The sequence below is a fragment of the Nothobranchius furzeri genome, chromosome 7 (assembly GCF_043380555.1).
Source record: "Nothobranchius furzeri strain GRZ-AD chromosome 7, NfurGRZ-RIMD1, whole genome shotgun sequence".
Classification (NCBI taxonomy): domain Eukaryota; kingdom Metazoa; phylum Chordata; class Actinopteri; order Cyprinodontiformes; family Nothobranchiidae; genus Nothobranchius; species Nothobranchius furzeri.
Window position 1 is genome coordinate 51677877 of NC_091747.1, and position 17118 is coordinate 51694994.

The following is a 17118-nucleotide window of genomic DNA, read 5'->3' on the forward strand; positions in this document are numbered from 1 at the left end:
GCCCCCGGGGCATTAAGTCACGGCTGAGTGGGCCCCTTTAGGGCAAGCAACTGACCCTGTGGAGAGGCCTCTTGTTCTGGTGGAAGGGGGGGCTAATGTCCCTGGACGTATGCGTCCACGGAGACTGTGGAGATATCTCAAACATCAGATTTTATATCCAGCTCTCACTGGCTCTACCCATAAAATAAAATACATATATTTATGAATCTTTGAGAAAATTGCTTCTAAGAAGTCAGCTTTATGAGAAAAAAAGACTCGGGATGTTGCTGTTCCTGCTGGGAGCCTGTCAGAAATATTAAGAGCATCATAAGAAATCTTCATCGAGGCAGAAGCACTGTTCTCTAATTTGCATCTTGGCAAAAGAAGAAAGACCCAAACAGGAAACTCAAAATGCCTCCAGAGTGATGCAATAGATTCATTTATTTTTCCAAATTAAGTACAGAGTTACAAAACCAGCTGGCAGGATTCCGATCACCTGTTATTATAGAAAACGCTGCATAAAATAGCACAATTCACCTTGTAAATGTGCTGCTCATGCATAACTACAGTAGTATAAAGGCAGCTGCCACTATCCTGCATGCATCTTTATTTCCCTTAAAACCTAAGATGCGATACGGCCAAGTGATGGTAGCACATTTATTATAACAGGTGGAATGTACAAACTCAAGTCAAACTGAAAAAACAGAAGATACGGCACAAATATATACAGATTAAACACATCTCGGCCATCAGATTAAATTACAAAAATGAACATATTTAGATGCTTAATCCACTGTCTGAGCTCCAACAGTCCTGATCTTTCCAGTGATCTTTGACATGATTCCCTTCCTGTTCTCACTCAAACGTTTAATGCAGGATAATCCTGATAAGCATTAGTAGCTGTAGTGCAGATTATGAAAAGAGTCATGGATCAAGCTTTTCCCGTGGAAGACATTTCCTCTTACGCCACACCTGATTCTGCTTGGATTTATGTTTTACTCGAAGCATTTATGTTCCATTGCAGAATCTTAAAAATAGGCGAGGCAGTGGAGATTTGAGGGAATTTCAGCAGGATGGAAGCAGACACTGGAAGTTTTTTTTTTTTTACGGAAGTGAGTATCTCACTCGGCTGTGACTGTCGGTGGTAAATTACCAACTAAATTTGATCTGGCTGTTTATAAAATTTGTTGCAAAAACATAGCAACAATTCAACGATTCTAAATGAAGATTTGAAAGTTTTCTCGCAATTTTTTTTGTCTTCAACAATGCAATTCAAATATTTTGTACAGTAAAAAGTCGCAAATTTGTTACGGACAACTAAAAAACATTAACTTAGAGCTTTTTTAGCAGCCTTAGAAGGTCAGAAATGTTCAAACTTTTGATTTTCGTCTACGAATCAAAGGTTCTGTTTATTGCTAGAATACGTTATTTAAATTTTAAGTAACTACAGAAATGCTTAAATGTCATTATCTGACCCTGTTTTACGATATAAAGTAGTTAATATTTCATAATTGATATGGTCCCGTGAGGTCACAAAATCACTGGAGAAGTCGATGATCACGCATAATTTTGGCGGGTTACACGATATTAAGCAATAAGAAAGATGGCAGCATGTATCCAAAAGGGTCTGTGATTTATTTTCTGTTCTGTTTACCTCGGCTATGGAGGTTTCACAGGTAAAGAAGTTCTTTATTTATGTAATTAAGCAACTGGATATCTGCATGTGTAGGTTATTTAGGAAAGTTTTGATTTTGCACTGTTCCTGTAGTTGACTTCCTGTTTGGTCTGATCTGAACTGCTGAGCTTGACACGTTCTGGAAGTGCATCGCGTAAATTTAGCAGACCGACTCGTAGCTACACTTCTGGGATACGTTCAAAATGCGACACATCACAGACGCACCCTACCTCTATAACGACGGCTAATTACTGCATACTACGTTCTGCAGACGCAATGCTTATGCATCTGGTGGAGCGGCCCAGATAAACCCTCCTTTAGCCTTTACAGTAGGGATGGACAATATATCGGCATCAATATCGGTATCTGCCAATGTTAGTCATTTTTTAACATATCGGTATCGGTTCAATAAATAAAACCGGGCCGATATTAACAACCAATATTTTTTCCACCTCGTCTCCATTTCTTTGCCTGTTTCAGAGGGTGAGGGGGGTGATGTGTATTTGTTTAGTCATGTGACAGCGATTGAACCATAAATGTGTGTGTTGTGTGTACATAATAAGGTAAATTCAGCTTTAATAATTTTCATTCTATACAAAATCTGCTGATATTAGAAGCATTAATGTCAGTATATCGGTATCTGTAAATATCGGTTATCTGCCATAACAGTGATCTCAATATTGGATATCGGTAACCGCTCAAAAATTTCATATCGGTGCATCACTACTTTAAAGCATAACAAATAATTTATTCCAGCCTAAAGTTTCCAGATCAATAGATTTGCATATTTGCAACAAGGAGCCGTCAATCAACAAAAATGCCTCCTAATCCCCAGTAAGCTCTACAGAGTGACGCCGGAAGTTTGCAATGGGGCATCCAAAGCAATTGCCGAAGTTACCGATTCCTTCTACTTTGTTTTACGACAATTGAGTGGAATTTACGTTGGGACTTCGTGATCTTTTTGCTAAAGTTGCTTTTGGACAGGCAAATACTAAGTAGTTTACAATATTTTAGAGAACTGTACACATTTTTTGTTTAAATAAAAGAAAAGTAGGGCTGATAATTGTTGTATGCTGTGTATACCAAGGGCTAATGTGGCACTAGCTTGAATACTAACTTGAACTGAATTCAATTAATGTCAGTAGACTAACAAGCTAACTGTGGAAGGGGAGGGTGGGGAACAAAACAAGAATTCATCTTTTGTGTATTGGAGTTAAGTGATCAGTTTAACGACATTGTACTATTGTTTAAGCCCTGCCTTCTCTATGCTTGTGCGATATGAAGTCCTTTCAGAAGGGGAGGGGAAGCAGGGGGTGGGAGCTATAGCCATTGAACTGAAGGTTCTCAGTCATGATAATCCAAAGGGTTTAAATAAGACAACTGGAATTATTTGACTTCTTGAAGATGTTTTGCTTCTAATCGAGGAGCTTTGTCGATTCTGACTGGAATATGGGAGAGTCACGCTTATAAATTGTAGCTGTCTGGTGTTGTTTAACGAGCTGAAAATACTTATGAATACCCCTATTTCTTACCCCCATATTGTGTTAATCTTCCCTTATTTTGCTTTATGTTGTATTTTATTGTACTTGAGTTTATTTACATTGCTTTTATATTAATAATTGTTTTATTAATTACTTTAGTTAGCAGATATTTCTTAAATGTGCTTTTTAACCCTCCCACTGTCTTTATGGGTGATCCCGTGAGGAAAGCTGACCATCGAGCAGGGTTGGTGATTTATCCCTTGAGGTCAATGTGGCAGGGGTGAGGTGGTGCTCACTCCTCACCCCTGCCACATGGACCCAAGGGATAAACCATCAACCCCGCTCAATGGTCAGCTTTCCTCACAGGGTCACACCCATTAGGACGGTGGGAGGGTTAAACAAATTTTGACTTGACTAAATAGCGGTTTGTTACATCTTACATCCCTCATGAACTGACAATATAAAACTTCGTAAAAGAATAACTTAAGAACCGATTTAGACTTGTTCTAAATTGAAAATGTGTCGACTTTCTTTCAAGTTTGCATAGCTGTCTGGTCGTCAACAGCCTAGTGAGATACTGGACAAGGAGAACTTAACACACCTTTTCACAGCCAAACGGGAGAAAATCAAGCAGCAGTAACTAACATAGACAGAAACACATCTAAAACACATAAACAAGAGCTACATCCTTCAAATGAACTTAAAATTTTTATTCAAATGAATAAAAAGTGCAATTTGTCCATGATTAGAGGTCGGAGATGGTGTCCTGCTACCTAACAGCGACATTTAATTTAAAGGTGAGGAAAAAGCCTCATCTATGTTACAACATCACTCACATATCTACAACATTATTTTCTACATCTCGTACGATCAAGAGAAGTTCAAATTAAAATGAATGGCAGTGCAGGAAAATGAACTGTAGCCCAATCCTGATTTTAAAAGTGAAAAGATTGATAAAATTCTTCAATAATTCTTCTTAAAGGTTTTCTTTTTCAAAGAAATAAATAAATAGTAAATAAATAGAACCTACAGCCTTCACATGAAAACTATAATCCTTCTCAGCCAAATGCTTGATTTTTGTGGTATGAAGTCAGAATGAATCACCGGGACTGAAAGTTGAAAAATAAAAGGTAGCAATGCTTAGAGCAAGAGAGTTTTTAGGCTGTTTTGTCAGCAGTTAGACCTTATGTTGTCTGATTTATATTAATATCTAAGCTTTAAAAACTGAAAAATAAATAAAACAATTAGAAATAAACAATAAAGTACCCTTCCATGTTTGAGGTTCTTCCATTGCAATGAAATACATTCAGCTGATTTTTTTATGGCCTTGGAAAGGAAACGTTGTGTTGTTATTCAGAAGTGCTATCCAGTCTGCTCATAAAAAATAATAATAATAATCACGCTCCTTCCTCAGCAGCAAAATTATCTCAGTAGTGCAATACTGACAGAAAACATTCCCACATACTGTTACAACAACCACGCTGCTGTTTTTTTAATGAAAAACAATGATTGGTGTTGTATTTAAAAGTGTGATTTAGTGTGATTTTAAAAACGGCAGCATGAGTGTTGTTTTTATCTCATAACAGCAACGGGGCGAGACACACCAGTATCGTTATGTCGGCTTTTAAATAATATGTTAAAATACAGTGGGGCAAAAAAAGTATTTAGTCAGGCACCGATTGTGCAAGTTCTCCCACTTAAAATGATGACAGAGGTCAGTAATTTACATCATAGGTACACTTCAACTGTGAGAGAATGTGAAAAAAAATCCATGAATTCACATGGCAGGATTTTTAAAGAATTTATTTGTAAATCAGGGTGGAAAATAAGTATTTGGTCACTTCAAACAAGGAAAATCTCTGGCTCTCACAGACCTGTAACGTCTTCTTTAAGAAGCTTTTCTGTCCTCCACTAGTTACCTGTATTAATGGCACCTGTTTGAACACGTTATCTGTATAAAAGACACCCGTCCACAGCCTCAAACAGTCAGACTCCAAACTCCACTATGGCCAAGACCAAAGAGCTTTCGAAGGACACCAGGAAAAGAATTGTAGACCTGCACCAGACTGGGAAGAGTGAATCTACAATAGGCAAGCAGCTTGGTGTGAAAAAAATCAACTGTGGGAGCAATTATCAGAAAATGGAAGACATACAAGACCACTGATAATCTTCCTCGATCTGGGGCTCCACGCAAGATCTCATCCCGTGGGGTCAAAATGATCATGAGAACGGTGAGCAAGAATCCCAGAACCACACGGGGGGACCTGGTGAATGACCTGCAGAGAGCTGGGACCACAGTAACAAAGGTCACCATCAGTAACACACTACAACGGCAGGGAATCCAATCCTGCAGTGCCAGACGTGTTCTGCTGCTGAAGCCAGTGCATGTCCAGGCCCGTCTGAAGTTTGCCAGAGAGTACATGGATGATACAGCAGAGGATTGGGAGAATGTCATGTGGTCAGATGAAACCAAAGTAGAACTTTTTGGTATAAACTCAACTCGTCATGTTTGGAGGAAGAAGAATACTGAGTTGCATCCCAAGAACACCATACCTACTGTGAAGCATGGGGGTGGGAATATCATGCTTTGGGCCTGTTTTTCTGCTAAGAGGACAGGACGACTGATCCGTGTTAAGGACAGAATGAATGGGGCCATGTATCGTGAGATTCTGAGCCAAAACCTCCTTCCATCAGTGAGAGCTTTGAAGTTGAAACGTGGCTGGGTCTTCCAACACGACAATGATCCCAAACACACCGCCCGGGCAACAAAGGAGTGGCTCCGTAAGAAGCATTTGAAAGTCCTGGAGTGGCCTAGCCAGTCTCCAGAACTCAACCCCATAGAAAATCTGTGGAGGGAGTTGAAAGTCTGTGTTGCTCGGCGACAGCCCCAAAACATCACTGCTCTCGAGAAGATCTGCATGGAGGAATGGGCCAAAATACCAGCTACTGTGTGTGCAAACCTGGTAAAGACCTATAGTAATCGTTTGACCTCTGTTATTGCCAACAAAGGTTAAGTTACAAAGTATTGAGTTGAATTTTTGTTATTGACCAAATACTTATTTTCCACCCTGATTTACAAATAAATTCTTTAAAAATCCTGCCATGTGAATTCATGGATTTTTTTTTCACATTCTGTCTCTCACAGTTGAAGTGTACCTATGATGAAAATTACTGACCTCTGTCATCATTTTAAGTGGGAGACCTTGCACAATCGGTGGCTGACTAAATACTTTTTTCCCCCACTGTATAAGTCTGAAGCTACTGATCAGTATGAACTACGTGACCTAAGCATGCGTTAACAGTACCAGCAGCCGTGCCTGTATGTGGACGGTGTTTCTGCTCCGTGGATTGTCTCCCACGGGGACTTGGTGGACGTTTGAGTCGGATGTAATGCTGCTAGCTGAAGGGGATGGCCTTTAAAGCACCAGAGCCCTTGAGGTAGAGCCAGACGATGAAAAGGGGTTCAGGTACTGACGAGCCTGTTCTGTCATGATGAGCTGGTCCTCAGTCTTCCCATAAACCACTGCTTCCCACTCACTTACCTGCAGAGGAAGAGGTAACTGGTTACTGTGACTAGGACGACAACCTCACTCTTTAACCTGCTTATTAAATAGTTTCTTAAAGTGTGTTTCTGTACTAAAGTTCAAAATAATCCCCCCCCCCCCCCCCCCCCCCCCAAAAGAAATGTTGAGTTTACTTAACCAAGTTATCTCAACTGGTTCCACTAAACCTAGATGCTTAATTGTAAAGAGAGATATACGCTGTTATCAGGCCTTGCCATAGGAACTGTAAGCATTGCATAATGTCGGTGAAGTGTAGTACACAGCAGTTAGCCGCCATTTTGTTGGATGGGTGCGTTTTCACTGGCAGGGAAGTGCTGCGTTCTGGACACGTGCCAGAAGCGTAGAGATGAGTTGCTTACACTTTTGACGTTTTGTTACGCACTTCCAGAACGTAGTTCAGATTGGGCCAGACAAGAGTCAAACATGAAAGCAGTGTAAAACATCTGGAAATTTTCAAGACAAAAGTCACATGCAGATTTCCAGTTGTTTAACAAGTAAGTCAAGTGAGAATGTTAGCTGTGACGCCCCGTAGCCGAAATGACATGTAATCTTGGACCTTGTGAGACCAGATGCGTGGAACGTTTTCGCTGCCATTTCACGTCTGACATTTTCTTGTTTGAAAGAGAGTTTGTAGGTAAAATGCCTCTATTACATTACACATCCAGTGGAAAACCGGGGCTAAATGTCAATGCGTGCAATAAAGTCCCATTAGTCATCATTACACACTGGTGAAATTACATCTCTGCATTTGGACCTTCCTGTGGGGGGCAGTAAGCTGCAGCTGTGGCTGCGCTCAGGAACCATTTGCTGGTTTAACTTCCCAATCCAACCTCTTAAAGCTGAGCGTCAAGCAGGGAGGCATTGGGTCCCATTTTAAAGTCTTTGGTGTGACCCGACCAGGACGTGGAAGCATCTAGGTTTAGTGGAACCAGTTGATAATATAACTTGGTTCGAGTAAATTCAACATTTCTTTTTGTTTGTAGGACCTAAACAGCATTTTGGTCCTACAAGACTGGTGAGCTAACATCAGAAAAAAGCCTATCGCTAACTGATAGCAGTTCACGCAATATTATTAATATAAACATTTATACTGTCATCAGTTCTGCATTACTTATTTACATGGAATTTGGTTGTTTACTAGAGTAACTGTTATGTATCATAGGCAACAACACGTAGCGCTCCTGTAGCTTCCAGAAATGACGTACTGGAAAAATATTAACAAAAAAAATTTGCAAATCAAAATTTTGGTGTTTATAAAACAATTTTGTTTGAGCTGCTGTGAAATTTTGGAGCTTTAAAGGGACTCTAAGGAAGTTTTAAGTTTTTATGCTCGCGATCATCACTCAGGCATAACGCGTTACTGCAGCTTCAAAAGTAAGCTCGTGCATGAGGTGCGCATGCTGTACGTGCACACTCTAACGAAAATAACAGCTGAGACCGTCCCGTGTGTGTGTGTTTGTATGGCCCAGAGGACAGAAGAACACAGCAAATTAATAAAAATAATGTGCCTTTGTCTCTGCAGCTGCACTTTCTTGTCGGCCGGCCGAGCGTGCAGTATGTGTGTGTGTGTGTGTGTGTGGCCCGGAGGACAGAGGACAGGAGAACACGCAGCTAATTAATTAAATAATTTGATTCTGTACCTTTCTCTTCAGCACAGCCGACAAAGGTTTATGATGGGTCAGTCCTCCTGCATGCTCAGATCATTCCCTTCCCTTGCTTGAAAAATTGTTCCAAAATGAAAGTTGAACCCACATCTTTTTTATCCGTGAATTCAATGCCTTTCGGCGAGTCTCAAATAAAAATTTGGGTGTCTAATTACTGTAAAAAAAAATATATCATTAATGTAATAAAGCAACTCCAAATAACAAATTATGTTCACACCTGGAGTCAAAACCAGGTCTTCAGCATGAGAGTCAGACATCTTACATCGCTAAAGCACCAGCAACATTAATTCTATCTGTAACATTTATATCCTTGATGACATCTGGAAACACGTCAATCCAAAGAACGGTTCGAAGCAAAAATGGCTATTTTGTTGCTAATTTGCAGGAAATATCTAGAAGAAAGTAGCTAAGGGTCCTCAGAAATGTAGCTAGGTTCATCACTAGGCGTTAGGAACAGCGATAAAGTCGCTGAGTTGGCACTACCTCTCTCTCTGTTGCTAAAGCTACAGATAGCAAATGCTACGGGCTATGCCTGAGCGTGAACGCGCATGAAGCAGCCTGCTCGACCCGTGCAGCTCTCTTTTTCTGTGATTTTACAGAAAAACAGGCAATCACAGTAAAAATGCCAGGGCTCATTCTACAGGACCAGGGCATTGCAGGAGAATGTGTGAAGAAGACATTTATTATTTCTATACATGTTTTGGCTGTCAAACTTCCATAATGTCCCTTTAAGTCACATTAAGACAGCAGCAATTGACCCTTTGCACGTGACGTCACGCCACTCATGTGACCGCCCCCTTCGCCATGATGGGCGGCAAAAAGTCCGTTTACACCTGTAGAAACTCCAGTGAAGGTAGTCAAAACAAGCCAGTTTGTAGCCTTTTATCGCTTTTATTTAGTTGATTTGGCAGTAAAATGGTTTTAGCTTGCTGTGTGGTTGGCTGCACTAAGAGACAAGGACGTAAACTCGACTCGTTTTGTCTTTTTAATAACTTTGATGGAGTCTGAGGACGGAGATGAACTGCAGCGATCAATCAAGCGGACTAGCAGGCCTCAGATTTGCAGCGAACATGTTTTTACCGGGTAAGATTAACGTTCATTTATTTCACGAGGAAGACAGGGACAGGGATAAATGTGATGTGTTTATACTAGCTATTGATAATCCTGATGGATGGGTATTTCACCACAGATGATGCACGCCGTCCACTGTAGAGTAAAGCGAGATAATTATTAACAATATTAAAGCTCCGATGTATGATTACGTGTGTTAAAATTATGTTATTTATTAATTTATATGAGCATCGCCGTTCATAGATCTTCTCATTTTGGTGTGAGAGCAGCAGCTAAACCCGGTAACACCACCAGCAACAGAAGCTGGTAGGGATCCGGACTTTTTAAAAATCAGCTTCGGTGTAAAGTGAAACGCTGTTTATAACATAAAGTTATAAATCCAGAGGGGTGAATTTAGGCAAAGCCAGCAACATGTTTACATCGGTGAACAGCTGCTGAGAGAAGGTAAGCTAATGTTGGTAAGCTAGTTAACATACCGCTCTCTATGAGCCCCCGCTAGATGCGCTTCTTCTTCTGATAACTGAACTGGGCATGAACTAGTTGAAGGAATGCTGGAGGAGTTTTGTTTTGATCGCAAAAACAATTTCAGGCTCTACTTTCCCCTTTGTTTACTACTCGTGTCGCTGACTGATTACATGCTTTTGCCGTCCAGCATGGTGGGCCCACGTGATTAGGTGACGTCGGTGCAAAGGGTCAATACACTCAACTAGCTGTTAGCATTAGCTAAGAGCTAAGGCTCTTCAGGAAGCGGTCTACAAAGAGATCTTTATAACTTTTAGACAGAAACACACTTCAAGAAGGATGCAGAAACTTTTAGATTGTAATAAAATATTTGATGTTTTGTTCATACACACCTGTGAGTGAGCGGGTTTTGGTGCTTTAATCAAGGAAGATACCTTCTTGATAGGAGGGCTAGAGAACTGCTGAGCGTGACTGCGAACTCCTAAAGAGGGACCGTCTTTCTTAGAAGGCAAAGCCTGTCCACGTTTCTCTTGCTCAGGGTCGACCAGTGAAGAAGAGTTTGTCAGCAGAGACTCCGACAACTGCAATATGACATCAGGCATTTGTCAAACTTTTACGTTTTAGTCTTTTATAACAGAACGGTCAATCAAAGTGAAGATTTTCTGTCACACAAACCTCAGTGCTTTTATTTGCTATTAATGATTCTTGTTATATTGCGGACACAAAAATAGTTTTCCTAAGTGACTTACCAGTGCATTGTTGAGTTGCTCCTGGAAGAGTTGGACATCGAGACTGTCCTTCTCCCAAGAGTCTAAAACAAGAGACTTGCGCACTTTTCTAGCCGGGCCGTCCATCTAAATGTAGAAGAGTCGCTGTCAGTGTTAGATCACTCCGGTTTGGTTCAATTATTTTTTTAAACAGAACAAAAAACAGCTGATTGAGGAGTGAAACTCACATGGTGCTTCCACGCTCGGTGGTCCAGCTGGAAGTCTGCTTTGTGGAAGATGTCCGTTCCCGTCTCCTGCTTCAGGACTTCTCGAATGTCCTCTTCGAGAAATGCCAAAGGCTGTGGCTGCGACAGGATGAATGTAAACTACAACGCAAACTGATCAGGAATATAACGAACCACACACAAAACAAATCCTACCTCCAACCTCAGCGGGCCATGCATTTTCTCCTGAGCAGCCAGAGCGTTTTTAAAGGGAGTGGGAGTTCTCGGGGTTAGAACGGCGGCTTTTTTACGAACTTTTGGAGTCCTGGAACTACACAAGTGTTGTCATTATAGTAAGAGTTTATTAAAAGCACAATCTAGCTTTAATGATCACTTATTTACCCATCATTCTCTTTCTGGTGGTTAGGCGTAGCTCCTTTGAGGATGCACCTCTGACTGCACACGGGGGTTGACGTCAGGGTGGGATCATCCAGATTCAGGTGCTCCATCCCTGATGTGTTGCAGAGCTGACAAGACAGACAAATGTGGTGCATGACTGATACAACGGCAGTAGGAAGATGCAATATTCTGGTTTGAGGTTTGAAGACAATAGAGCAGCGCTCATTTACTCGCGATGGCGTGAAATGTTGCGACTTTGTGGGAGTTTTCTTGGGTGAGATGTTCTCCAAAAAAGATGAACAGATCCTTTCACACAGAGGTTCCCCTCTGTCTTTCCTCCTTTTCTTCCCGATGGATGCCTGGGTGGGTTTCGATGGGTTGATGCCGCCCCCCAAACCAAAAGGAGCAGCGTTCCTGCCTGAGACGACACTGGGAGCATTGGCGGTGAAATCTATGAGATTGTAAACGGCCTTCTCTTGCAAGGGATTTGCGTAGCCTGCTTGGTTTTGTCTGAGGGGCGGCGTTGTGTTCGGCAAGTCTAAAGCGGCCGCATTGTTCCACGTAGCGGGATCCTGCTGAGTAAAATACATCTACAGTCAAAGTTTTTCTTTAAATGTACAACTGATTTGTTTTTTAAAATCCTGTTTTTTCTTTACTCACTGAATCGATGAGCTCCATGGTTTCTGCAAACTCCGGGATGGTCTGCAGGCTGGAGAGCACAGCGCTGGCCTCTACAGACAGGAACTTACTGGGGGAGACAGGAAGCTGTGTCGGAGGCCCCGGCGAGATCTCTGGACCCCTCCAGGGCTCCCTCTCCACTGGTTCTTCTAGGCTGCTGCTGCTTGTGGCGAAGACGTCATCAGACACACCGTCTGACCAGGCTGGGTATGGATCCACACCCTGAGGGGGTCGCCAGAAAAACAACTGGTGTTGAGGACGCAGATGGACTTTTTTTTTTTTTGGTCCAAAATGAAACTAGCAGCAAGTTAAGGATGCGATGTGGAAAAAGTTTCAGTGTTGATGAAAGGAGTGATCAGAACTACAGGGGTTTCTGCAGGAGGTGGGGTGACAACACAGCACAGCCGCAGGGCAAGATGAGTGAGCAGCAAGATGGGAAAAGTAGTTACTATAGCAACACTATAGCAAACCAGCCTATAGGCACAAATAAATGCACACCACTCTTGTTTTCATGGGTATACACTGCAAAAAAGTTCATAAGCAACAAAAATGTTCATTTTTAAATGATTTCTTAGTGATTGTGTGTATTTTTTGAATGAAATTAGCTTTTTTACAGTGTAATTGAGCTACAGACACACGCAGGCTATGCTAACAAGGTCTGCTAACACACGTTTGGAGTGTGTTCTTACACAGGAACCTCTGCACTGCATTTGCCGCTGGACTTCTCTTTCTGCTGACATAAGTAGAAGCTCAAGCTCCTTAATTCTTTGCTCTCTGTCAGGATCATCCAGGCAGGACGGCTGGAGTAAACAAACGGCCGGGTAGGAAAAGAAAACAGGAAGGGGGAAAAAAAGAGTGGAGAATTGAGAAGTTTTTTTTTAGTGAAGGAGAGAAAACAAAACAAATTTAGACACAAATCGATTATTCGGGGATAGCGGAAAACAACAGGACAGTCAAGTTTTTGATTAGCTTGATTTGTCCGAAGTTAGCAATCACCACAACAACAGTAGAGATAGGAGAATAAAAGGAGTGAAAAGAGATTTAAATAGAAAGACTCACTAGCATGAAGCCGGGGTTTTCAGAGAGGCTGTCCATCATGTGTCCGCTGGCAGGATCGTATGAAAATCCAGCCATCTGTAACACAACAGCAACTCAGAAAAGGAGCAGAAATGAAAGAAGCCAATGGACCTCTTAGTGTAAAGGCTGAAAGGAGACCTGGTTGGGCCCAGGCACAGGAAGAGGGCTGCGGTCACATAGCGGGGGTTCTGCTGGTGTTGGAGCTTTACTGTGACGTCTTTTGACACCACTGGAGGTGAAAGCCTTGCAGCCGTCCTGCAGGTAACCCTCGTGCTCCACTTTCCTCCTCATGGTGGAATTCCAGTGGTTCTTGATGGAATTGTCTGTCCTGTTGAGGGAAGGATTGATCATCTTTTAAAATTTACTGACTGAAAGAAAATAAAAACACTATGGTGTTATTTTACCGTCCAGGAAGGAGTTTGGAGATCTCTGCCCAGCGGTTGCCCAGCCGTTTGTGAGCCTCGTAGATAATTTGATCCTCCTCCTGAGTCCACGAAGACTTCTTCACCTCCGGGTTCAGGTGGTTGTGCCAACGCTCCCGACACTGCTTCCCAATCCTTCCCTGGAGGTGCTTTGCGATCACGGACCAGCGCTTGGGGCCATACTTGTGAACCAAGTCGATCACCTGCACCAACAGCAAACCACAAGCATTTATAAATAGCCCGGGCATAAACAAAGCTCATTAGGCTCTATGTAAACACTTGTAATAAAATCAGTTTGAATCTATTCTTTAAAGAACATTATTTAGCAGCATTGATCCATTGAAGGAATTCATTTCTATAAGCTAAAAAAAACATCTCCCTGACTAAGAAAGGGCTGGACTCTAGCTTTGGAAAGTGTGCATGTGTGTTTTTTTCTTTAAAGAATGATGTAATGGATATTTCACTTCACACACACACACACACACACACACACAAATAGGAAAAGGGGCGGGTGGGGGATAAATAAACCCAATTTAAGCGGGAAAACAGCTGCGTGAGGACACAACAGGTTCTCTGAGTGTCATAGATATTACGTTCTTCACAAACTCCCTACAGCTCTGCTATCCTTCTGCTCTTTAGTCATCCCTCTCTCCCAAACAGAACCTCCCAGCTCCACTTACCTTTTGATCCTCCTCTTTTGTCCACGGTCCTTTTACCAGCTCGGGGTTGAGCACCTTCTGCCAGCGGTGCTGACACTGACCATCTGTCCTCCCCTGTGACACAAAGTGTAACACCTTTTGTCAGCTACAATGACAGCTGTGTTTAACTGTATCTTTGCAGTTACACATCCAAATGCAGCTGGTGCAGGTAAGAGTCAGAAGGAGATATTAAAAATGATTTCTGTTTAATACTCACAGGAAAAAGGTTAGCGATTAATTTCCAGGATTCAGTTCCATGCTGCTCTATGAGTTTCTTCAGTTTTTCATCCTTAAAAAATAGAATAACAGAAAATATAGACGGTGAGAATTAAATGTTAACCCTGATCTTTCTAAATGAGGGTGCAATTAAAGTTGTTCTTACATATTAGGGCGGCAGTCATTTACATTTTTAGTCTGAACTTGAAAAACTCACTTCATCCCGAGACCACTTGACTTTGCACAGCGTCTTTTTATCTTTGTTCTTTTCTTTACTCTCTGGATCTGTGGAAAGCAGCTCGTCGTCTTCATCAGTGCTAAAACACACAGGTGAAAAAAGCAGAAAAAAGTAAAAACACTATTGTTTTCTGCTCACCATCAGTGCCTTAGGAGTGTTTTCTTCTCAACAACTAAACCAGGTCCCATTTCAGTTCTTCACTGCATTCTTGGGAGATTACAAAAGCCCAGTTTTACCATGCTAAATCTAATTCAGAATGTTGGCATTAACTACTTGTTTGACCGGATTTGTGCAACACTGACTTAGGTTTTGTATCTGAGTAAGAAAAAAAGACGTTCTTTGCTGTAGAAACCTTTATGAGGCCAGATTTTCTCACTTTGAGCAGGAGAAAAGTGACCGAGTCTGGACGTAAAGTCGAACAGGAAGGAGAGGTGTAATGAAACTGGTGATCTCGCATCAACAGCAGCCTTTCAGTAGCAGAGGTGCATGAGAGTGAGCCTCTGTGAATAAGGTGGAGGTGTGGTCAAAGGCTTGGCAAAGCCCTAACGGTCCACTGGTTCAAAATACAAAATAAACACACTAATATAAAGTCCTGGCATTTAGCTTAGCATAATTTTAAATCACATAGCAATACCTGGAATACTTTTTACCAATAATATCAAAATGTCCTAATTTTTTAGGACTGAAACTGACCCTGATAAACAAAAGAAAGATTTCAGTGATGATTTATATTTTAGTTGCGACAGTTTTGCTGGTTATTTAAATTAATAAAAAATCAAAAAACAGTTTAACATGATCATTTCAACAATTTAGTTTGTTTGACACGGTTTTGTGAGTTAGATGCCAAAAACACAGATTTTCATAATCAGTAACCAACGAATAAATACAGCAATCAATGTGACATTTTGCATCATAATATGGCAACATTTGATTAGGAATCACATGACTCAAGTATTTACTGCTTTTGGTTTAAATTACTTCTCAACTCAGAGACAGAGTACATTAAAAGAGCTTCATGGACTTATAGGTTTATTTCTCCACGTCTTTTTTGCCCTGCAGTAAAAAAAAGGAATGAAGGGGGGAAATAGTAGTAAACTGCAGTATGCACTTTAGTCTTGCTTTTTATTCATTTATGTTGATGTATTTAGCAGACGCTTTTGTCCAAAGTGACTTTCAAGTTATAATAAAGTCAGCAGGTTATCCTTGAGGCTAACAAAAATATTTAGGGTTAATTCAGCCAGTACTACACTTTTGGGTAATGCTCTTTTGAATTATTATGCTATTATTATTATTATTATTATTGTTGTTGTTCTTTATTATATCCCTCTACAGTAGATCTTCTGAGATGTTCAGGTGCACATGAACGTTAACGCCCACCCTGCTTCCACAACATTCAGGCTGAATTATCCAAAATTATTACATTTATAGGCTGATAAGATCACAAGGGGCAAACAAAAAGATGGCAAGTGAACCATATCTAATAAAATCACCTACCTGCGTGACTTGACGTTGTCCATAGCCAGTAGGATGATTGAATATTATCAAAGACGAAGCTGTGTTTGGAAATTTTCTGAAGTCCCGCATTAACAGAGGTTTATCCATAGAAACTGATGTTAGTCATTGCTGTTTTGTTTGCGGTAACTGTGCGGCTAGCTAACGGGCTAACTGTCTTCATAACATTGCTCTCTGTGCAAACGCCATTTTCACTTCCGATAAAATCGTCTCGGCAGATATGAAAGTCGTCCTTGTGTCCCTTGCTGGTACGTCTTTCTTAAAAATGTAGTGTTACACAACAAAACGCCGGAATTTAGATAGAGGAACCGACACATTACTTTCATTACTCGCCGTCAGAACGGGTTCTCGTAATCTTTCCCCTGTGCGTACAGCTCCGTGGCGTTATGATTTTTGTCCATCCCGCCGATTCTCGCGCCCAGCCCTCTGCGCAGGCGGCCTCGGTTCCTATTGGTCAAAACTGGGCTGCCAAAAAAAAGAAGTGAATGCTCAAAGCTAATAGGTCAATTGAGGAGGAACTGTTCGTAACCGATTGGTTGAATTTTTCACGAGCGTACTCTTCATTGGATGAGATTTGAGGGAGGCGGGTGTTCACTTTCACAACTCCTCGGGAGAATGGATGTGGTGGGTTCAGACGGGTTGACGGGGCTGCGGGGGCTTTGGTCCTTTGGGGATGTTGGTGACAGAAGATGTGGAACCTATTTTCCCATAAAACAAACATTTGCACATTTAATCACTCATATCTTAAACATATAGCTCCTCGTGAAGTTCTTCGCAGATCATGTAGGGTTCGTGTGCAAAACTGTGAAATGTATGTTGCTCATAATTGGCATGATAAAACATCTGTGACTCAAAATATTACATCATCTTTGTGATATAATAATATTTGCATTGTGTTTGAGAGCGAACTTTCTCTGCCGCCTTAAGAAACTGGAATTTGCTGCCATCTAGTGGGCATTTAGACTTTCACCGGTGTTTTTCCCATTTTCCCCGTGACATGCAATCTTAGCATTAGTATCTCTGAATTTTTTTTATTGCAGTGGTTAGCAGAC

The 17118-nt window shown here is 41.3% G+C and overlaps 1 protein-coding gene across 3 annotated transcripts; it reads right to left on the reverse strand.

Annotated features, from left to right (window-relative positions):
• Positions 1-401: 401 nt before the first annotated feature.
• On the reverse strand, positions 402-16692 carry mybl1 (v-myb avian myeloblastosis viral oncogene homolog-like 1). Of its 3 annotated transcripts, none has more exons than XM_015955234.3 (16): positions 16049-16692; positions 14534-14633; positions 14318-14389; positions 14083-14175; positions 13385-13605; positions 13119-13308; positions 12963-13037; positions 12593-12703; positions 11886-12125; positions 11456-11797; positions 11229-11353; positions 11043-11157; positions 10851-10967; positions 10645-10749; positions 10288-10476; positions 402-6677 (listed from the first exon to the last, which is right to left on the reverse strand). In XM_015955234.3, the coding sequence occupies exons 1-16, from the start codon at positions 16069-16071 to the stop codon at positions 6552-6554; spliced, it is 2244 nt and encodes a 747-aa protein (XP_015810720.1). In that variant the 5' UTR covers positions 16072-16692; the 3' UTR covers positions 402-6551. The 3 variants fall into 3 exon arrangements, with proteins under 3 accessions (XP_015810720.1, XP_054607139.1, XP_054607140.1); XM_054751164.2 differs by having other exon boundaries at positions 11456-11800; XM_054751165.2 differs by lacking the exon at positions 12593-12703 and having other exon boundaries at positions 11456-11800.
• Between the last annotated feature and the right edge of the window lie 426 nt (positions 16693-17118).

Bases quoted from the DNA above. Each gene is read 5' to 3' on its own strand.
- mybl1 (XM_054751164.2), bottom strand. From the start codon at position 16,071: ATGGACAACGTCAAGTCACGCAG. The intron at 13,309-13,384 runs GTAAAATAACAC...TTCCCTCAACAG, and splicing joins TCCAAACTCCTTCCTGGACG to GACAGACAATTCCATCAAGA. The intron at 6,678-10,287 runs GTGTGTATGAAC...CTTCCTCTGCAG, and splicing joins CAAAACCCGCTCACTCACAG to GTAAGTGAGTGGGAAGCAGT.